At 35.3% G+C, this 23,920-nt stretch overlaps 1 protein-coding gene across 1 annotated transcript in view; it reads right to left on the bottom strand.

Moving 5' to 3' along the window:
• LOC109108044 (leucine-rich repeat and fibronectin type-III domain-containing protein 5-like) overlaps positions 1-23,920 on the bottom strand; it is a 54,584-nt gene that overhangs the window by 6,757 nt on the left and 23,907 nt on the right. Inside the window, exon 2 of the mRNA XM_019121216.2 lies at positions 801-2,208. Within this exon, the coding sequence (XP_018976761.1) occupies positions 801-2,188 (1,388 nt within the window). The 5' untranslated portion in view covers positions 2,189-2,208. The remainder of the gene's footprint in view (positions 1-800; positions 2,209-23,920) is intronic.

Genomic DNA, 23,920 nt, shown 5'->3' with positions numbered 1-23,920 from the left:
TCATTGGATGAGGTATTGACGGTGTTTACTTCACATTGCTATTCTATTAATTGTGTACTAAAATGTAAATCTGAAATGCTAACATCTGAAATTCCATCTGGTATGAGAGGTGTTCGAGAAGGGGTCAATAAGCTTCAATAGCTGTGGCCATTTCATTCATAGATCTAAAGCAATGTCATACCATGTGTGGAATACTAAGTACACACATTCTAATTCAGTTCATTCCTAAGTTTTACTCCTTGGTCATTTCACAGTGGGAATAAGTTGTCCTTGTTAAGCTAACTGTCCTTATCGACTTTTCTCTAAATGATGGTGGTGAGGCTTCTGTCAGCAAAGCCAAACAAGCAAAATGAATAAAGAAACAGCAACAACAAAAAACAATGACTAACAATAACTGTTCAAAATCCACTCCAAGAAATGGCTAAACATCTAGTTTGCTTCCTAATCTAGTCGTCTAATAAACCTGCCATTATACATTATGAATATTGATGGCTCTTTAACAAATTGCTCTTAATCCTCTTTTGTACATTCTCAAAAAAAAATAAATAAAAAAATTCAAAAGTTGCACCTTTAGGGGTACAATTGCTAGTCACTGGGACAGTACCCTCAAAGGGACACCTTTGTATGTTCTTTACCCTTAAAGGGTGTATAATAAGTGCAATAAGAGTACATATTACTATCTTAAGGGTACATATTACTACTCTAAGGTACTATTATGTAACTTTTAAGGGTACAGAAGGTGGTAAACGCCTTTTAAGGGTCTTGTAAATGCATAAATGTAAAAAGTAAGTATTGCTCACCTGTAAACAAGAGAGTCATCAAAGGTTCCATTATACTGAATCTGAAACATGCGTATTCCAGGTATATTCCTCTGGAAGTTAAACTTGATGAGTGCTGTGGACGAGGTGGCTTCTACCATAACCACCCTCTTATCAGAGCTGGTTTTGGCATCACCGGTGTGGTTGCTGCCGTTTGCTCCTGCCCTTGTCGAAGTGGAGATGTCAGAGGAGCCCGGGTCAGGCTCTTGGATGTTATTGGTGCTGTTGCTAATATGCGGAAGCTTGATAATGACCAGCTCCATGGTCTGGTGGGCCTCCCCGGCAGGATTCGAGGAAATGCATGTAAAAGAGCCCGTATCCTTTACTGTGCTTATCAGGATGTCCAAAGTTCCGTTGTTGTAAACCAGTGTGCGTGACGAGTTTGAAACCAACTTCCCATCAGGAGATATCCAGTGAATGGCAGGTTCTGGATCTCCCCTAGCTTTGCATTTCAATGCTACCCGTTGGCCCTCCAGGACCCTCATCTCTTGAGAGTGGCGGGTGATGAGGGGTGGCTCGCAGAGGAACTCCTCCTCTGGGATGGACCAGAAATATCGTCCAGAGAGGTGCAAAGGTGTGGCACAGGTCTCCAAGTCGTCCTCCCGATTGAGCCGCCGAAGCCACAGCAGCTCACAGTTGCAGTGTAAAGGATTTCCTCCAAAGCTCAGAGCGAAAGAGGAGGGATTCAGTATACCAGACGTGGCCAGAACCTGCGCCCGCTGGAAAAGCGGGTCTGGCGGGAGCTTCTGGAGCTTGTTGGAGGTCACGTCCAGGCGGTTAAGCTTCTGTAAGAGGGAAAAAGTCCCCTCAGGAATGTATTCGATCATGTTATGGTCCAGACTAAGAGTGTGTAGGCTGGTCATCTTTTGAATGGCCTCCCAGGGGATGGTCTCCAGGTTATTGTAGGATAAGTCCAATTCTTCGAGGGCTAGTAGGTCATTAAAGGCTCCCATGTGGATGAGGGTCAGTTGGTTGTTGTTCAGAATCAGGTGATGCAGCTTAGACATGCCACTGAAGGTATCGTTGGCTATTCGTGTCAACCGGTTGTGGTCTAGATGCAAGGCTCGTAAGTTCTCTAAGTCCGCAAACGCATGTGGAGTGATGTAGCTTATTGTATTCCTTGACAAAGTAAGATCCACCAGCTTGGTCATGTTGGCCAAGTCTTTCCGTTTTACACTGGTAACAAAGTTATCAGCTAGCCGGAGCTCCACGGTGTGCCTGTCGATGTTGGGTGGAACAAAGAGCAGCCCTTTTTTGGCACAGAGTGTTGCAAGGTTGGGGGACAGAACTTGACAGACGCAGCGCTTTGGACAGATCTGGGCCTTCACTGCCATTCCGATAACCAACAAGCAGACAAGCAGTTTTTCCATTGTAAATCAGGTTTTTACACCTAGGGAAAAGAGGGGTGGGGGGGGGGGACAAAGGGTGTGATTAATATATATACCACTGTGCCTTTGAACTACAATTTTAAGCAAATCAGGCCTTTATTTAGTTAGAGCATAATTGCATTCGTAGATGTTTATCATACAGCAGTGCTTAGCACAGCCAGAATGCATTGGATAACAGCAGGTCATTGGTTATCCTACAGTCATTTCAGGAACTGTGATAAACAGTTCATCTTGCACAAACAAAACCCCATGTCAGATGTAAGAAATCAGCAGTTTTGTACCAGAGCAGTAACATTCCCAGGCTCAAAATCAGTGCTGCGAGATATCAAAAGAAAAACAAGCAACCTGTTCTAATAAAACAAGTCCAAAATAAGTGACTCACTAAAAATAAGCAAACCATTTTTTGTCGGATCATTCTTTTGCCACATTAATTAAGAGCATACTTGTTCAGACTCAGAGTCAATATTTTCAAAGTTGTAATGTAGTTAAAATTATATATAGATAGATAGATAGATAGATAGATAGATAGATAGATAGATAGATAGATAGATAGAGTTGTGCAAATAAGTTTATACCCCTTGAAGAATATGCAAAATGTGGTGATTAACTTTACATATTCTCCAATTTGTTCTAGCACACTTTGAATTTCATTTTCCAAAGACCTAATGCATTTTTAATGCTAGAACTGGTAATGAATGTGATTACACTGAGTGTGATGATTCTGAATATATAGCATGTGCTAGTTATTATAATAATGATTATTTTGAATGGTATAGAAAATCAAAAGATAAGGTTGTTAACACATTTGGTTGCTGTCTTTTAGATATGTGTTGCAATTTAAATACTCATTTTGTAAATGGAAGAGTTGGCAAAGATATTGATGGAGAGTTTACATTTATGTCAGCAGCTGTATGTAGTGTGATTGATTATTTAATTATATCCAATGAACTCTTTGCACAAATATTTTTAAATTTTATTTGTGGACATTTCTGATGACTTCCAGTTATTATACACTATGAGGATAAATAGTGTTGAATCAAGGATTAAAATGAAGAAAGATGGTTATATAAGACGCTGGATAGGCTTTAAATGGGAAACTAATGGTGAGAGGCAGTTTTTGCAAAGATTATCTTTTTTTTTAATGGAAACTTTTTAGGTGGCTTCTTTACTGCAGTGGAAGAAGATACTAATGTAGCAGCTAAGATTTTGACAGACTGCTTACATGAAGCTGGCAGATTTCTGATTAAAAATTCTATATTTAAAAGTAGACAACCACAGTGGTGAGATGAAGATTGTTCATTTCAGAAATTCAGAAATTCAAAAAGCAAAAAAAATAGTGTGTTTAATCAATTCAGAAGAAAAGGAATTTGATCAGTTACATGCTTGAGAGATGAAAATTAAAAAATCTATGAAAAAAAAAAAACCGTACAATTCAAATTTTTTAATGAATATGCTACAGGAAAACATGAAAACAGCAGCTGTGGAAGAAAATAAAAAAGTAATTGAAGGTTACACAATATAAGTGGCTAGAATATTTTATAAGTTATTGTCTAATTCAAAATTTAATATAGATGCTGATTTTGAGAACATTGTCACAGATTGTGTGAATAATCATAAAGCTGCATTTTTTTTAGATGAAATTCAAGGTGAAATTTTGTAAAGCAATATTACTTATAATGAGGTTTTCTAAAACTTTTGTGTCAATGAGTAATGGAAAAGCCCCTGGACCAGATGGTATTATTATATGTTATGTCCTATAATGCTCTCTTTATATAACAAAATATTAGATACAGGTGACTTCCCAGAGGTTTGGTGTGAGGCTGTGATTTGTCCGCCATACAAGAATGGTGATAAAACGATTTAGGGAAATATAGAGGGATCTCATTGATTAATGTACTTGGTAAAATCTTTACAACGGTTTTGAACAGGAGGTTAGTATCTTATGCAGAAGTAAATCATATGTTTTATGAAGAACAAGCAGGGTTTAGGTCAGGTTATTCCACAATAGATATTTTTACCTTACAGTCAGCTGTTCAGAAATATATTACAAAGCGAAAAGGAAGGATGCATTGTATATTTATAGACTTTTCTAAATCTTTTGAAAGTGTCCAGCATAGTCTTCTGTACTTCACGCTCATTAAGAATGGCATTGTTAAAAAGGTTTTTAGTGTATTGAGATCTATGCATTCTAAACTTAAATCATGTGTAATAGGAACCAATGGTTTAACAGAATATTTTGGCGGTATTGGAGGGTTACAGAAACAGATTGAACAGCTGGATAAATTCTGTAATATTTATGGTATAAGAGTGAATTTGAGTAAAACAAAAGTTATGTTTTTTTAGATGAGGGGGTTCTTTAAACAAGAATGAAAATGGTATTTCACTGTTGAGCAGATTGAAGTGGTTAATGGTTACAAATAGCTGGGTATGTGGTTTACATGTTGGGCGAGTTACTCTGAAAATGTAATGAAATTACTGATTACTCCTTTTAAAAGTAATCAGTAAAAGCAAAAAGTAAAAGCGTTACTGTTCTGATAACTTTAATTTCAAAAGTAATTAGTAATTAGTTACATTACTAGTTACGTTAAATTTTTTTCTCCATGAAATTTATTAAATCCCAGCATACATGCTCCTGATAAATATTTGTTATTAAAGCAGCAACAATCACAGAACACTGTTATGTTAAACTGAAGCAAGCGGCTGCTGCGTGCATGGTCTGGCAGAATGCCAGCAAAGAGCGCTGCATTTATAATCTCTAAAAGACATCTCAGTTCATCAACATCTCACAAATATCTGTTATAACACAATAAATATATGCATCATGAATCTTTCATAATTACTACAATTCGTGTGTTATAATGAGAGGATTTGTGAGCACGCAAATTTCAGCACTGCATTGCTCAACACTGCAAACAAGTGTTATAGCCTAAATAGAAACATGGGTTTCTTGTATTAGAGCTTTGCTGTATTTTTATGGTTTTTCTGGTGCTTGGAAGGCTCAAAGTGTAAGTGATATAAGAACATTCACAGCTTTTCCTAACCAACGATTTACAGAAAAAGCACATGAGGTAGAAAATAAGATAAATATAAATGCACAATACAAATCTTTATTAGTACAAGAGAGCTACATTGTGTCTGTATTTAATATCAAGTCATCATTTAGCTACAGAAATACACCAGTGGCAGAGAGAATCTGTAATTATTGCAAGTTAATATCAAATATTTCTGTGAAAGATGTGACGCATTTTTTTGTATGACTGCTCTTTGTATTGATGTGTCAAGTGTTTGTGATTCAGAGTATGCATGAAGATTGGCATTTATATACCGAAAAAAGTATCTGCCATGTCATTGTGATCTTGTGGAACTATGGGGTGAGAAATTTTCTGAAACATTCCTAAAAATTAACTTGAAACAATTTTTTATATATATATGCTTTCTTCTAATTACTGTAAAAATACATATTAATTTTACAGACAACCTAGCACCACTTGCAGCTCCCTGGTTTAAAAATCGATGATATAAAGTGCAGTTTGAACAGCAGGTGGGGAGATTTGACAGCTGTGATTAGTGGTTAGTCACACTTTACTGTGATATGGCAGCTAATCACTAGCTAGTCCAAATACACGACTGGAAATAAGCCCAAAAATGCAACCACTTGCCTATATTTATAAGCGACTTTATAAGAAAACAGACCCAAAGTAGCTTATAACAAGTGCTCATGGCACCACTGCTCAAAATATATCGGTGAAGTCTCTAAAGGAGTGTGGGTTTATTTCAGGCAAAACACATGGCTAACAAATGTCATGCATACTACAGGAACTATTTTAACACTTCAGTTTATTAGCGTTAAATTAAGAACTACATTAATTCATTCAAAACCCAATATGCTCTTTTTATCTTCGATTTTAAGGGCATCTTCCTTGTCTCACTTTCTCACACTTCTCTCGAAGGTGTGACTCATTCTTTCCTACTGTAGAGTCCTTCACTCTCCATTAGAACTGTGTGGGTGTGCAGAAGAGCTGTTTCATAATGACTGTGCGTGTGAACAGGGAATGCTTTTACAAGACCCTGACCCATGGGGCAACTGTATTATATTTAATTATATAATTATGCTGAGTTGAGTATGTAATGACACAATACAGGGTCTAACAACTCTGCACTCACAGAGAGTACTGCATTAAAAACAGCCATCATTAAATGGTAAGAGAAGCTGACATCAGACTATGAAATCATGAGGGGACTGTCTGAGCAGTAGACCTGAAATTACTTGAAGAAGCATGATCATTGATTGATCATGTCATCTTCTTGGTGGTGACATTCTTAATAGGATAGTATATCTCAATTATGACAATTTGTTATTGTTTATTTATCCTAATGACATTCCATACAATAAAAAGTGAATAGAGGGGCTGTTACAGCCCAAAACTGACGAAAAGAATAATACATTTACAGTAAAAGACGTCCATACGACTCATGTGCTACATTCAAAGCTTCAAAATCAAATGAAATCTTTGGAAATCTTCCCTTCCATCAAAATCAAGACATCATACCAGGCTTGATATCATAAAGACCAAACATCATTGGTTTTTGTGCCTGGTATCCAATCGTGACACACAAAATTTGAAGGTGTGTATGTTAAAATTATGAACAAGAAAGTTGTGATGGAGGGGAAGATTTACCATAAACAATTAGAAAGAAAAATCAGAAAGAGCTTTATTGCCAAGTATGCTTGTGCATACAAGGAATTTGTTTTAGTGATATAAGCTTCCAGTACACAGAGACAACAACAACACACAGACAAAAAAAAAAACTAAATAAATAACATACTAGGATGGAGGTGGTAACAAATAAATATAAGGTTATTGCACATTTTTATTGCATAAAGTGGGGAACATTTAACATTAACTTTTCTGTTTTATAAACATAGCATTTCTTTAATGATACCTTTATAGTGCTTTCTACTCATTTTTGGAGCTTTCAGTATTATTTCGGCTGCACTTTATTTTACAGTACCTGTATTTACATGTACTTATAGTGTACCTACCTACGAAAGTTCTGGTAATATAAGGTAACTACATGGGGTAGGTAGGGTTACGTTTAGGGGTAGGTTCAGGTTAGTACCTAGTTATTGTAATTACTATAATAACATAGTATGTAGCTACATGAGGAACAGGAATGTAAAATAAAGTGCTACCATTATTTCTATACTATTATATTATTACAGAATTTATTATTAAAGTACTTATTAAAAGTTTGAATTAGTTTTTATTTGTATATTTTCAGTTTTCATTTTAATTTTAGTTTAACCATTTTTATTTAGTTTTTTTAAGTAAATACTGTATGATTTTGTATATTTAATCTTTTTATATTTTTATTTATATTTATTTTATTTATTTCAGACTTTATTTAATCTGTGTAATTTTAGTACTGTGCCAAGGCAACATTTCTAACTTTTTAAAGTTTTTAATCAATATTTACATTTGAATTCAACTTTATTTCAAATAACAAAAACATTGTTTAGTAGTTTTTAGTCTTGTGTCAATATCATGTCTAACATCATCTGTTGTGCTTCTTGGAAGAAAGACAATCATGAAGGTTTGAAACAACATGAGGATGAGTTTACCTTTGGCATTCCTTTAAGCGAAACAGTTGATGGAAAGATGATTTTTGAACATGGCTGGACAAGATAAAATACTCCCTCTCACGTGAAAGAATCATCCGGTGAAACTATCTTCAGCACACAGGAAACTTACAAGAGTCCCACAAACCTGATGCTGCCACCCAGTCACACAGCAAATGCAAAGATCATGTTCTTTCCCACACTGCAAGTCTTCACTTTTGATTTTCATTCCACCCTGTGGACAGACCGGAGCAGCAAGATTTGAGTAAGCGAGAAAGAAAGGGAAGGAAAAAGGAAAGAGTGAAAGAGACAGAGAAATATGATGCCGTAATGGAGACTGATGTTTTGTGCATATGAACAACAGGGAATAGTATGTAGAGTGTGATTCGTGCCAGTGGATCTGATTCACGAGCCCTGACTCTTCACCAGTGCAGTAAAGCATAAAAGGCCTCAGCAGATGTGTGTTATGTTTTGCCTCAAGATGAACTGAATAATGTGTTCAAGCCACATGGTTATGCAAGGATCAGGGTACAAAAACTACTTTTTATACTGCTTTATAAAATTATAGGACACAATCCTATTCTTATATTTAAGAATATTTTTTCTTATATGGTCTAAAAACCTAAACTAGAGTATCACAGATTGTATGGGAATTTAAAGCAACTTGGGAAGGTTCTTGCCCAGATAATTCCCAGTAGTTAACAGCAATTATCTAAGCCGCTGTTCTGACAGTTTTTCCGGCATTACCCGAAAAAAAAAAATGACAACTTTATTATGGACATTGATTAAACATGTTAAGTTGTGACAAATATTTGTAAAGAACACGGCAGACTAGCTAAAATGTGTTCATTTATGATCCAAGCTTCCAACACGCAGAAATCTTATCTTTCATCACCTTTCTTTATCACTTATGAATGCAAATTTGAGAATTACTACATTTGCATTTCTTAATTTTTTTTTACAAACTTAAATAGAGACAAACTACTGAACAATAGGCCTAATTATTATGCATATCACATGCTTCATTAAGGGCATCTAAGTGATACAAATATTCAAAAAAGAAAGATGTTTTTGCCAAAATACCACCAGCCTAAAAAACAAAACAACAACAAAACATTAATACTTTGTTCTTCTTCCAATCCAATTTGAATTCATTACTTTAGCATTTTCATTTTATATGTTCTGACAAGTGCTTCACAACTTTCACCTGAAATTCTTTCAATTTAAAAACTTTTTTTATACTTTACCAAGCACACTTGTCCAATCCATCTTTTTGGACCACCCAAATAAACTCACTTTTCAATAACTCATTCACCTCACATATTCATCCACACAACAGTGGTTTTCAACTGTTAAATCAGTAAATGTCTATGAGAAGGGTTCTTAGTAGGATTTACAGACATTATTTTGTATCCAAAAGCTCATTCTTCCCTACTAAATAGTAGGTTAGAAACAGTATGAGAAAATAGTAATATGTCTGATTTCACAAGGTGCGTATTCACGTAATTATGCACTGTTCTATATGCCGTTTTGAAGTATAAACAGTGTGAGTAGTGTGTTCACACTGAAAATTCCAGCAAGAAAAAGTGCCTGGATCAGACACTTTAATAACTGAAAAAACTAAAAGAATTTTGGACTCTCCATGCACTCAACTGTCACTGCTTTGATTACGTTGCGAAGCGGGAGGGGCTATCAGACTCTGATGCTGAATGAAAAAATTATCTTACAGTATATATAGTTAGCCTATATAGTATATAAACATAGTATATAGCAAATGTTTCTGTGGCTCAGTAGTAGAGTATTGCATAGCATAGCAGCGCAAAAGGTTCTGGGTTTGATTCCCAGGAAACACACATACTGGTAAAAAAAATGTATGGCCTAAATGCACTGTAAGTCGCTTTGGATAAAAGCGTCTCCTAAATGCATAAATGTAAATGAATAAGTGCATACTGTATAGTGCGTCATTTGGGACACAGCCAGTCTTCATAAAAGAGTAGGTGAAAAGCACCTGGATTACCTACTATTTACAGTCAGATATTGAAGTGTGCATGTGATGGACACTTTACTATTCTATGAGGCTACAGAAGAGGATTTGTGAATGGCAGTAAAGTGACACAACTGACTCGGCTACGTGTAGTAGCAGACTGACACTATGAAAGTTGTAGTATATCAGGATTACATTCATACTTCAAACATTCATTTTATATAGAACATACCTTTTAATGGTCACAAACCAATTAAAGACTCAAAGGAAGTGCCTATTCAGATATTATGTGGCTTTGGATGCAGTCATGGTGACTTATCTTATATAGACTGATGACTTTTATTTTGGAATTGATTTCAGGCTTATAAACAGAATACTACCATGCTGCATATTCCTGCAATATCCATACTTTGCACAGTATGCACATTCTGGATGCATAGAATACCCAGGCGTTCCATTACATTTGCAACTGTGTGGCATACTGCATCCCACAATGCACCAGTGTAATGGATGAATCAGTGGTAATATCAGATGTGATGCATGCCTTTTAGACTCATACTATCAGCCTGCCAAATGTTAAGACATGTTTACACAAAAATCTAAATACAAATTAACTGTCTATTATTCAAAAAAAATTGTACATGAAAAATAGAGCTACATTGAATTATATATATAGACATATATAGAATTCTAAGAATACACATATTGTAAGCTTGAACATTATTTGAAGATGCGTATTAATCTGCACTTGTTTGGCTAAATAAACCATGTATGGGATCCAGCATGCAAACAATCTTACACAATCTTCAATCTAATGAAACAACATCAGAAATCCCTCCAAAAATGCAGCTTCTGATCCAAACACATACTGATGTAAAAAATCATTGATCCCATTAAATCCCTCTCTAGTATGTTTAAACATACCAAACAAAAAGCCACTTTGCATTATTCTAAATTACAAGTGACCACAATGAATATCACGTAGATGAAGTATGCACAACAAACACTTATGAAAAGCATAATGATAGCTACTGTAATAAGGAAGCTGAAGAGTGCTGTCAGTCACTTTGACAGGAAGCAATTGCCGTGTACTTCACTGTGAAGAGCAGCCCCAAGACAAACACACACTAATCCAGCATGTCTGAGAGAGCATGGATGTTTCACCCCACCACAGCCCTTAATGAAGTGAGGCACTCGGTTAAAACATAACACATACGCCATAAAGCTCCTCTGTGGTTCTTTATGCAGGGGTGTGAATCCGCCTCAGTCCTCAGATAGGAAACTTTACAAATAATGTTTAGATATGATTAATAATAATAATAATTTCTGTATGTTAAATATGCTAGCTAATTGCAGTCATTCATATTGCACATGAAATCTGATGTTATTCTGATATATTCATATTCATGACTTTATACTTTAATTATATATTATAATATAATTTTATGATTAAGTAGTCAGCAATACTAATGAACAAAATGTATTTAATCAATCTGTAACTTGTAATGTGCAAGGCTTCCAGTTTGAATAGCTTTCAATTATTATTAGTCGTACAAAAAAGCTTGTTACGCTGCTTGACATTGCAAAGTGGTATTTCTTATCACAATATTTTAATGTATTGTTGGGGGGAAAATACTAATATATAAAAAAGTAATTGTTACTTTTTATCTTACAGTGCCCCTATTATGGGTTATGAAAGGTTCATATTTTGGTTTTGGGAGTCCCCAACAACAGGTTGACATGCATGCAAGGTCAAAAAGCAATTTAATTCACCAACTCCCAAATGATTTGCTTAATTAATCATTTTTTTACAGCTCTAAAACCGTAATGCCTGATAAAGCAGTGTTTGTGAGTGCAGTGCTGCTTTGTGTACACCGCACCTAGTGGCAAAGAATGAATTTCAGGTTTCAGGTTTTCAGAGGTCTGTGCGTGCCCAACAAGTGGGCAGACAATATGCTAATGTTTCATGTTGATGACAACATGAAACGGCTTGGGATTCATTTAAAAAATGACTTGTTTCAATGATTCAGAGTCGACTCTTTCTTTTGAGAGACAATAACTTTATACACGGTGCATGTTCAGATGTAAAACTTTGCATGATGTTTTCATTCACTTAGATCTGTGTTACACATGGCATGAAGTGTAATTTTCAAAATTCATAATTGGGGCACTTTAAAATTCTGACTTTTGTCTCAATTCAGGCATTCGTTCTCAGAATTGTGAGTTTATATTACAATTTTAAATCTTACAACTCTTGAGAACTGAGAGAGAAAAAAAGTCTAAATTGTGAGATATAAACTCGGAAAGGAAAATGTCTGAATTTTTAGTTTAAAAGTCACAGTTACCTTATTGATGTATATATATATGGTCATATATACAAATATGTATATATATATATATATATATATATTTTTTTTTTTTTTTTTTTTTTTTTTTACAGGTAAAAATATGTACCATTTAAAAAGCTTTTCACTTGAGAGTGATTTGGAGTGGATTGTATACTGTCCAGAAATAAAATTCCCACAAATGACTTCTCAGTGTGTTCTGAATTTCGAAAAACATCTAAAAGTTACCCTGACAACATAACTGCTGCCATGGACAAAAGAAATGGTGAAGAATGCAGGATGTCGAATTGGTTGTGAGTCCTTTTTTTTCCCCTTTACATATGTGTATTCAGGGCTCAACTAAACTAAAATGGTCGCATTTGCAACTAAAAATATTAATTTGCAAGGATGTTTTTGCTCAAACAATTGGCTCTTTTCAAACAATGTGGCTCTTTAATGTGGCATGAGAGATTGCTTAAGCACTTTAGTTCAAGTTGCACATGAACCCATCAAATCTTTCTCTCTACTAATATAGTTTGAAACAAACATGAAATGACATAAAAAGGTATATTATAAGCTTACAGCGAGAGACTGTTTAGTGCTGCATCACATGTCTCCGATGAGATAAAGAGGTGGCTAATGCTGGTGATTAGGCTACTGTATGATGATTGAAATTGTGAAATGGCCTCAAACAATTAGTAAATAAAGTGCAGAATGTTATATTTTCTAATGCACGAATGAATTGGATGTATTCTGACAGCACTGCACAAGCTCTCAGCACCAGGGTTCAAAGTCCAAAGCGCGAAAAAAATATGCATTGAAACTGTTATTTGTCAGTTGGTCTGTAACATTTTTGTGAACTTTTTTAAAGGCACATGACAATGTGATACGTGTGACAAACATCTTCCCAAATTAGTAATGAGAATTCTTTATAAATCTGCATGATGTTGTCAACAAGCACTGAGCTCTTCCTGCGGTTTCTGCCAAAATAAAAGCAGAGAAAAAGCAACAACTCCATCAATATGTTAGTATTGTAATTTTACTGTTGTTGTGTAAAATAAAATAAAAAGACAATAATAATGATAATAATAATAACAACAGCTCTATAAATACATTTATTATAACATTCCCACATAGTGTTCAAAAGTGGGATCTGTAATATATTCTAATGTTTTAAAATAATTCTCCTCTGCTCAGCAAGGCTGCCTTTATTTGTACAGTAAAAAATAAATGCCTGATTCAAGTCTCAAAAATGGCCAAAAAATATTATTTTACTAACTTATTATTTTAAGTTAAATTGTGCTTTGTTGGTATAATGTCTGCTAAAATGTTTTAAAAAAGTTCAGTGTTAAGTTAATATTTTTTAAAATTGTTGTTTTGTAATAGAATTTTTTTTAATTTGAAAAGCAGGATAAATCAATAAAAAAGCACATTTTGGCTATTTAATTTATGCAATGGTAAAAAAAAAAAAAATGGTAAAAAAGGCTTCAATGGAGAAAATGCGCCCAGTGTTTCATTTTCTTCGGCTTCGGCCAAGAATTTTCATTTCGGTGCACCCCTAATTTATAGTATGCATTGAGGAGGAGCCCAATCTACACTCAATGGCCAAGTGATGCTGACATACTGTAGTTATGGTCCATGAAATAGGCACAGATTCTGTGTAATAAACAATTCTTTATGACTGTATATATTTCTCAAGTTGGAAAAGACATTTAGTTCCCATTTTAAGTGAACCTTAAAACCTAAACACATGACACTATGACTGAAATGTTAAGGATTTTAAAAAAATACATATATAAATGAAACATGTTTATTCTGTGGCACTTAAAAATTATTTGGTCTATTTTTGTTTCTTGTCTGAAGCCCTGGTATGGAATATGTAACAACTGTGTGTTGACTTGAGAGAGACTAAGAGAATGAGAAAGACATGAATTTCATGATTATCATGCATCATTCATATGGTAAAACATGAAAACTGCTCCATAATTCACACTGGTCATATTTTACATACATTAATTATTAAACACCCTAAAAGGAGATGTTTTCCTCACTGAAAATATTAGCATAAATATTTAAGATATGTCAACACAGCAGAGTTGCAGAGCAGGAAATAAAAAAAATAAAAAAATAAAAAAGGAGAGACAGAGAGAGATGTAAACCTCATTTTGCAAAACTCTCAGGAGACTGACATTTGGTGCTATGAGGGGGTCAGGTTTTAACTAGTTACCTCTGACAGTAAATCCCTGCTGGTAGATGACATAGTTGCACTCGAAGCATGCTTATTGACAGCCATTCATAAATAGCCATGTATTCTAACAAAATCTAGCTGAAAAGAACTTCTAAATCACAAAGATTTATTTATAATATAGTACATTTTGTGTTTAGTTCCAATTAAGTAGGTTTTCGATATCGGCACAAAGGTATAACATACCTTCTTGGCTGAATTCTTGGCTAACAATGGATGAAGTATGGAAGGGCTAATGGATAATATAACAGTTTTACAATATATTTTCAATTATTTATTTATTTATTTTTCAAAAAAACAGAGTACAATCTAGTTAAATGGATAGCTTACCCAAAAATTAAAAATCTGTATTTTCTATCTTCTATAGAACGTAAAAGAAAATATTTTTAAAAATGTATGCAAACAAACAGTTGCTGGTCCCTACTGACTTGCATAGTACAGTTTTTTTTTTTTTTTTTTTTTTTTTTTTAATATACTATGGAAATCAATAGGGACCAACAACTGTTGGAAATTCATACAGGTTTGGAACAACTTGAGGGATTTCATTTTTTAAGTGAACTAACCCTTTAAATCTTCTTAATTTCATTTTTAAAAACTTATATATGAAATGAAATTATGCAAAACAAAACTTGTCTATGTTTGATTCAAGAGGACAATCTGTGACAGACCGCTTACCTTCCATTTTTCAGGGTAAATTCAACCTATTTACAGGTTCATCTGAGTTTGCACAAGACGATAATCTTAAAAAAAAAAAAAAAAAAAAAAATTCAGATTTCAGATCCATTTGGACATTTACTGTATTTCCAACACCACTAACCAAAATGGGGCACAATGTGAAATCCCATTTCTGGCCCATTTGTACTACGAACAGTAATGCACTGCAAATGTCAGCCTAAAGATGTTTTTGAAGAAAAATGTGGAGGCTTTTTCTCCAACAGCTGGGAGGCAGCCTGACTTGTTCTAGAGGATGTAGATCCAGACTTCATCAGGAAGAGAAATTAAGCTGCATTTTTTCCTCACGTTAAGTGATGGCAGCAGCATTTTTCAGGCTGCTTATTCAAGATTAATCAGCACCTAATGGCGAAACAGAGCGCTAAAATCTCCATAAAAGAGAGAAGGGTACAGACTAAGAGAGATGGATTGAAATACAGAGAGGGGAAAAAAAAGAAACATCAACACTTCCGCAGTAGTTGCCTGGAGCAATGACCAGCCTCAGCATCACTCCCACTGACACACATACACAGAAACACAATAAGACAGAATCCATACTAAACATCTCCTTACTGCATTCACTATGTCCTTTTCTATAATTTCCTTCTGTCTAGCCTTTTCTCCTCAGCTCATCTATTGCCTTTCCTAACTTTTTGCTTCCTCCCCCACAGGAAAAACACACACACACACACACATGCATACAAATGAGATCTTTTGAATATCTCAGGTATTTCTTCTAGACTTCAAATAAATGCTTTTGCTAACATCTGCTACAACATGGGTCTTTTCTTTGACATAAAGATCCTATAATCTCTCTAAACTATGAAGTAAGAATATATCTGAATAATCACATAGAATAGAGAAATCATAATAATTTTCTTTATTTTCTCAACAGTTTCTACTAGAGTGCAATAAGATTACATGAAGAACTTGGCGAAACCTGCTTGACAGATTCTTCTACTGAGAAAAAAGACCTAATTAATCTGACGTCTCTACAAGTGTTTCAGAAAATATCTCGACAATCCCACACTAAAAATTTAAAATCACAAATGGTTTTAATACTGAAGGGTTTTTTTGTTGTTGTTGTTTTTTGTTTTTTAAATCTATATGTATTATTCCAGAAGTTATGGAAGCCTGTTTCTGCTTTAGAAACACACACACACACACACACACACACACACACACACACACACACACACACACACACACACACACACACACACACACACACACACACACACACACACACACACTTATTTCATTGCAATTCAAAACAATATCCACATAATGTTACATCTTATGAGAGACACTCATAAATGTGACCCTGATCCACAAAACCAGTCTTAAGTCGCTGGGGTATATTTTTAGCTATAGCCAAAAAAAAAAAAAAAAAACATTGTATGGGTCAAAATTATCGATTTTTCTTTTATGCCAAAAATCATTAGGATAATAAGTAGAGATCATGTTCCATGAAGATATTTTGTAAATTCCCTACCGTAAATATATCAAAATTTAATTTTTGATCAGTAATATGCATGGCTAAGAACTTAATTTGGACAACTTTAAAGGCCATTTTCTCAGTATTTAGATTTTTTTGCACCCTCAGATTTCAGATTTTCAAATAGCTGTATCTCTGCAAATATTCAAATACTCAAATATTGTCCGATCCTAATAAACCATACATCAATGGAAAGTTTATTTATTCAGCTTTCAGATGATGTATAAATCTCAATTTCAAAACATTGACACTTAATACTGGTTTTGTGGTCCAGGGTCACAAATACTATGTCAACAACCTCTAAGTTTCTCTGAGTGATTTCGCACATGACCAACCCCCCACCCCACCCCTTTGTCTCTTCTGTTCTCTTCTACAAAAAGATGTCAAAATAAAGCAATATTTTACACCTTTTCCTGCTCTGCCAACTTTCCTCAATTTTCTGGAGTTACGCTTTAGAGGACCAGAGTGCAGCAATCATGATAAATCTGCGCTCTGGAGAGATAACCTATTGTTCAGCACTGATCAAACCCTGAGTAGGAAAAGACTGTGTGACTGTGTGTGCGTGTCGGAGATGGGAACAACAGCTTGACAGCAAGAGAGCTGGCACGCAGGTCACTTAATTGGATGAGAAAATGAATTTGGCGTTGCATACGATGGGATGAATTTTAATAAAGCTTGTGACACAGGACAGATCTTATCAGGGGAATCTCATTTCTCTTTTGGTCTCTGTGCAATCCCTGGCGTCTGAGCATGAGCAGATGCAGCAAGGCCCACTGAACCTTTTAATGCCACTCTAACTGTTTATTATAAGTAGCTGTCAATACCATCAGACAGTATGATCAGGAACACTTTAGTCTGTCAGAAGCCTGTGAGAAAAAAAAAAAAACCTTTTCTGAAGCACTAAAGTGGTTTTACCACATTACCCTTAATTTTCATAAAACACTGCTATATAATGATGGCCACAGCCACATGATAACACTAATGTTCCATGATTTAATTATTCTGTTAAAAATAACAATCACAACACATTCTTTAAAGTCATAATTCTCTATTATTAGAAACAAATGAAAGGCTACATATACAGTATGAAAACAGCTCACCAATGACTCACAAATGAGAAATACTGTTCTTCATCTTCAAACATGGCTGATCCAATCACAGTTTAGAGCCAGAACTATAATACCAACCAATGAGAAATATTGGATTACTTCTGATGTATTTTTCACATTAGTGAATCCTATTTATAGGAAATAAAAACCACAAGCAATATCTCTTTCATATATAATCTTCATTCTGAGAAAAAGATCCTCACGTCTCCACTAGTGGTGCAACAGATCACAATACTTATGGTTTGGGTCATATTACGGATTATGAATCACAGATTGGATTATTTTTCGGACCAGAAAAAAATAAAAAATAAAAAATAAAAGAAATAGTGAAAGCTTACTTCTATACCACAGCAAAAACTACTAGCTTAACTAATAAAGTTAAACAAGAACAATTACACAAATTACAAGCATAGATGAATACAACAAAACACAGTTACAAATAAAGTCAGTAACAGTTAGCATTCATGTGCAAAATGCAATAATTAAGTGTAAAATAACACAATAGTGCTCACTGTACAAGTTGAATACAGATTCATCTTTGTTAGAGCTGTGGTGTTATTTGATTAGCAGACAGAAAAATGCACGGACCTAATACTGACACACATCCGGTTTCTTTCTCAGCTGTTCACCTTCACTTAAGATATAATACTTGTCAAAATGGGTATTTTAACATAACTTTGTGTGTATGTGAAAGAGGAATTGGTGTCTCTCTTTCTGCGTGTGCGTGCATCAGGTGTGTGCGGCAGCGGCTGAGTGCACAGAAAACAGCGCACAAGTTAAAATTGCGCGCTGAAAATAAGCCGCGCTGAGCAGACAGATTGGGTACTTTGATGTCATATACCGATCAGTCTTCACAGTGGCGCTTTAAGTCGAACACACCTTTTGGTTGGGTTGTTCGGTGAGTTCCGTCATGAAATATACATCATTCAACCCGACCAATCGTATCACTGTGAATGTATCACTATGCCTTTAGGTTAGCTGTCAAAAATGCCAGTGTGAATGCTAAGCGGAGCAGGACCAAATGTATTGTTTTCTTTTTTTGGTTCAGACCAAACTAACCAAGAGAACCGAACTACAAGTGTGAATGCACCCTAACAAACCTATTTGAACCTTTGCAGGAGAAAAAGGTTTCATGGATGTTAAAGGTTCTTCATGGAACCATAGATGCCAATAAAGAACATTTATTGTTAAGAATGTAGGAGAAACAAAGTTGATCATCCTTAGAGCATCCTTAGAGCTGTTGATTTAAATTGGAAACCGCATCTAACCACTTAGAAGCAAACAAGAGTTGAGCCAACACTGTATGCCAAGCAACCTGAGACTCATCTTGACATGACGACAAGCGTGTGCATGTGCACGCTGGCATATGTTAATATGGTCTATGTGTAGGATCATGTGTCTGATGACTGAAGCTCAGCAGGAGCTGTTCTGTTCTGTCTGGCTGTCAGTGTTTGACCCAGTGCATCCACACACACACAAACACACACAACCCGAGCCCTTTTCTGGTGACTCTCTGGCTTCTAGCGGCCCCCCGTAACCTGCCTCTCACAGCTCGTTAAAAGATCCTTCACCCCCAGCTGGGCTTCCGCCCACCTAGGCTGCTGATCATAACTGATGGAGAAAGCCAGCATCATCGGCTCAAGCTGGAAGAGTGGAGAGAAGCCGGCGGGTGTGGACAGACAGAAAGGCCTCCAGATACTTATGCTGGACTGCCACCACAACCCCATCACTTTTGAAGCAGAGGACCCAGAACTCTTTGATCTGTAACAGAGCATCTGTAGCGCCTCCGCTGGGAAACTAGTGTGAAAAGATTGGTAACCAGAAGGTGATAGGTTGAAATCCCTCTCCACCTTATTACCGTGACACTAGACATAGCCTCACTGACCGCCCACAGTCTGTTCACTGACCACCTGATGCATACTGCACACATAAATGGCAAAACCTCAAGCTCACTTCTGATTGGCTGGCTTCTATAAACCAAGTCATTTTTACAAAATATAACTCACACTTTTGAGGAAAAACTATCCACTGGATTTGCGAAAGTTTGTCAGGTCAGTGGTTCCAAATTTTGTAGACTACATACCCATGAACATAATTGTATCTTTCTCTCTATTTCTATCTATCTATCTATCTATCTATCTATCTATCTATCTATCTATCTATCTATCTATCTATCTATCTATCTACATACATTGTCCACAAAAAAGCATTTGTAACACTTCAAGAATCCACAATTAAAAGTAAAAGTATATATCAAAATAAGTGACATTTACCCTTCTAAATCAAAATATTTGTTATGTTTTAAAATATGAAACAATACATTGTTCAAAATGAAGACCAAAAGTCTTTGACACTTTCTGGTGGTCAAACTTTCTGGAGCATGTTTATTAATAACCAGCTGGTTAAAATAATAATAATAATAATAATAATAATAATAATAATAATAATAATAATAATAATAATTAAAAACCAGCTCAAAAAAGTGAAGTTGTTTATGTGGAAAGGTCTAGCATCAAATGTTTGCAGATGCCACGTCGGTTGATATATTGTGTCTAACATAATTCAGACATTTTTAAGTGACAACTTAAAGTCCTATATATCTATATATACAATTGTATTGATATGCTTACACACATGTAAAAACAAACCAGCTGGTTGCTTTACAAGTGAGTGAGAAAATCAGAAACTTCTTAGTGGATTCAACCTGAGGTGTAAGAAGTATAATGCTTCACAATGAGGCATGCTTTCCAAAGGAGCAAATGCTCATTTCATCATATCATTCATCTTACAAAATGATAAATCTGGATATTTGCACAGACAATAGCATTCTCTATTTCAACCAACACTGAGAAACAGAGAATGAAAAGACATTGATCTTAACATTTCACTACATAAATGCTAATTGTTTAGTGTCATTAGTGTTATTCAGATACTTTTATTACAAAGTAGCTATAATAAGTAAACTACTCAATTTCCTGCACTCATATGCAGTGCAATCAGATTTATGACAGCCCTCACCATCATCAAAGGCAAAACGGCAATGGTAGATAAGATGAAAATGTTTGTGACGTGTGCTTTCCAACATACCACCCAGGGCTGAAATACTCTCTCTGCCATTTGGTGTGCGATTATGCCGTGAGGACTTTATTCTTCCCACCTGAGCTGTCTGTCAGATCCATGGCACCAGGGCTTAGCAGTGTAGATATCTCTCTTTCCCAGAACTCAAAGTAATTGATCCAGATTTGGGCCTTTTTATATATTTATTTATTTAACAGACAAGATTTTTTGGAAGCTTTAAGCCACGCTGCACACCAGACACTGTTCAATGTTATAATGCACCATGGCTTAAATTGTGTCACATCAGTGATTTTATGTAAGCGTTTCTGCTAATGTTATATAAATGACTAATACACCAAGAGTGCTTACTATTGAAAATGATTTGTGTCATCATAACCTCTGCTAAATCTGTCAAGCAGATGTATTTCAAATCCATTATAGATACAAAAATCTACTCACCGCTAAGAACTAAAATAGGCTCAATGCCAATGAACCTGAGATGCTATTTTGAAGTTCTTTATTTAAAACTAATATGTGATAGTAAATGAGTAAAAAATCCCATCTGATGGATCTGATCAAAACAAAATCCTGTAAAAATAAAGTGGGCTCTGAAAAACTGAGACTGCATTGAGAATCTGGGAATTTGGGCCTGAATTATTTATTTATTTATTATTATTAAAGGGGTCATATGATGCGATTTCAATTTTTCCTTTTTCTTTGAAGTGTTACAAGCTCTGTAGATCTGTAAAGTTGCAAAGACTAAAGTCTCAAATCCAAAGAGATATTATTTATAAAAGTTAAGGGTCAACCACACCCCCCTAAAACAGTTCGTTCTAACATGCCCCCACATCTCTACTATGTGGGAAGATTTGTATAACACCGCCCAAATGTTCACGCAAAGAAAGAAGGCGTAACTTTTATTCTCTCTGTTGCCGCTGCTGCCATGTTGTGTAGTCGCTGTGTTTCGTTGAAGTGAAACTTTGTTTGGCCTTCCAAAAGAGGACATGACTAGAAATCAGTGGTTAAGTTGTGTTTCAACACTGTTCCAGAACAGTTCAACCCAAATATTCAGATGTGTGCTGCACATTTTATGGAGGATGAGGACTATTTCCTGAACCAGTAGCCTGCAATGCGTCCGTGGCACAACGGCTTTTTCTATAAAGTTGGGCAGTTCAAAGTTTGCAAGGACAGTCTGGCTCTTCTGACTCACAACCTGTAGGTACGTTTTTTTATATTTAAATAATTTGCCAGTGATGATTCAAATTAAATTACGTCTCCACTGGATGCAACAAATGTGTCGTTTGTAATGGGTTTTATTAGTTTTGTCTCGTCTCGTGATGAACCGGTCGAACCAGTTCACCAAATCTATCTGAATCATTTGAAACGGTTCGCGTCTCCAGTATGCACTAATCCACAAATTACTAAAGTTATTCGGTTTGTAAACGTGTCTTACACTCCCTCTGAAGCGAAATAAACCAATATCCCGAGTTATTCAGTTACTACATTACATTGACTGAACTGCTAAAAGAGAACCGATGATGGGATGTGCACGAGCAGAGTAGATTGGCTGAGTCTTGTGCTGCTGGCCTGGGAGACGGCATAGTATGTTAAGGGGCGTAACATTTCCGTCACACGCTTGAGGCATTCGGACAATTACAATGCACTGGATAGCTGGCCAATCAGAGCACACCTCTCTTTTCAGACCAATAAGCCTTGTAAAAATCGATGCATTTCAGAAGGCGGGGCATAGAGGAGAAACAATAATGTACAGTATGTGAAAAATAATGTGGTTTTTTAACCTTAAACCACATAAACACATTGCATTATACCAAATACACAAAATAATGTTCTTTTTAGCAGCATCATATGACCAATATTATTATTATTTTTGATCAATTAAAAGAAACAAATGTTATGATGTTAAATGAATAAAAAGAAACAAATGTTATGATGTTAAATGAATAATAAATATTTCAGATTCACAGTAATTACATAATATTTTTTTTTAAATAATAATAAAAATGTCACAGTAATTACATTTATTTATTTATTTATTTATTTTATTTTTATTAAGAGATTTTTATTTATTTATTTATGAATGCAAACCTAACTTGGAATGGAAAAAAAATCTGTAATAAGTGAAAACATTTTCACTATTAAACTCAGAATTTTGGACCCCACTGCATACAACTCAAAAAAAAAAAAAAAAAAAAAAAACTAATGTCAACATTGCAAAGTGTTATGTCAGAAACACACTTCTAAGTCTCCAAACAAGCTTTGCTTTTGTAATGTTCACAGGTGGGTGTGCTTGTTTGGTGTTTTCTTGAATGTTAAGTGTCTGTAAGTATGTAAAGTGAAGCAAGCATCTAATCTCTGAGCTGAGAGATGGCATTCACAGCTGGGAAAGCTAGGCTTTATGAAGATCAATAGTCCTCTCCCTTTCTCACTCTCTCTTTGGCTTTACTCGGTCTCAAAGTGAAGAAAAAGTAAACACACCCAGTGAGGTGATTACTTCATGCATGACGTTCACATCACCCTTCAGCCAAGCAAAGCTTTATGGGATTACAGGAAAATACCAGTGGAAAACAGGAGGATGAGTAAAGGATAACTGTCTGTGCACCTCAAAGGAGAGGTTAAAAAGGAGGGAATCGTCTTATGTCGCCAGTGACATTTGAGCAAATGCCATTTCGAGCATCCTCGCAAATATTTGTAAATATTATAACTGGGTCCAATCCATCAGAGAATGTGGGAACTCTAACAAGCCTTTACAAATGGTTAAGATACAGGATATAAATGCTTAAAGTGGTTCATTTGAAGAGTGATATCAAAGTAACTGGAGTAATGGTGAACAGGTCGAAAGGTATCTGGCTATGTGATATTATAAAAATACCAATATGGTCTAGTATAGGGCTTAGTTTTTAGAAAGGCATCCATGATCCAAGTCTACAGACTGCCCACAGACTGTATGATGCAAAGTGCACACAAAAATAGAAAAAGGTTATGAAAATCACAAGAGGTTATGAAAAAATAAATAAATAATTGACTGGCTGCTGCACAACTTTCGAAATAATATGTATACCTTGAATGACAGAAGTGCCAGTCAAAAGCATAAATGTAAGTAACAAGGCTGCTAAACTGCAATAAAAAAAAAAAAAGAATGCTAATA

Source organism: Cyprinus carpio, chromosome A17 (genome assembly GCF_018340385.1).
Source record: "Cyprinus carpio isolate SPL01 chromosome A17, ASM1834038v1, whole genome shotgun sequence".
NCBI lineage: Eukaryota > Metazoa > Chordata > Actinopteri > Cypriniformes > Cyprinidae > Cyprinus > Cyprinus carpio.
Note: the sequence above shows the minus strand (reverse complement) of the source record. Positions and strands in the feature narration are given on the sequence as shown.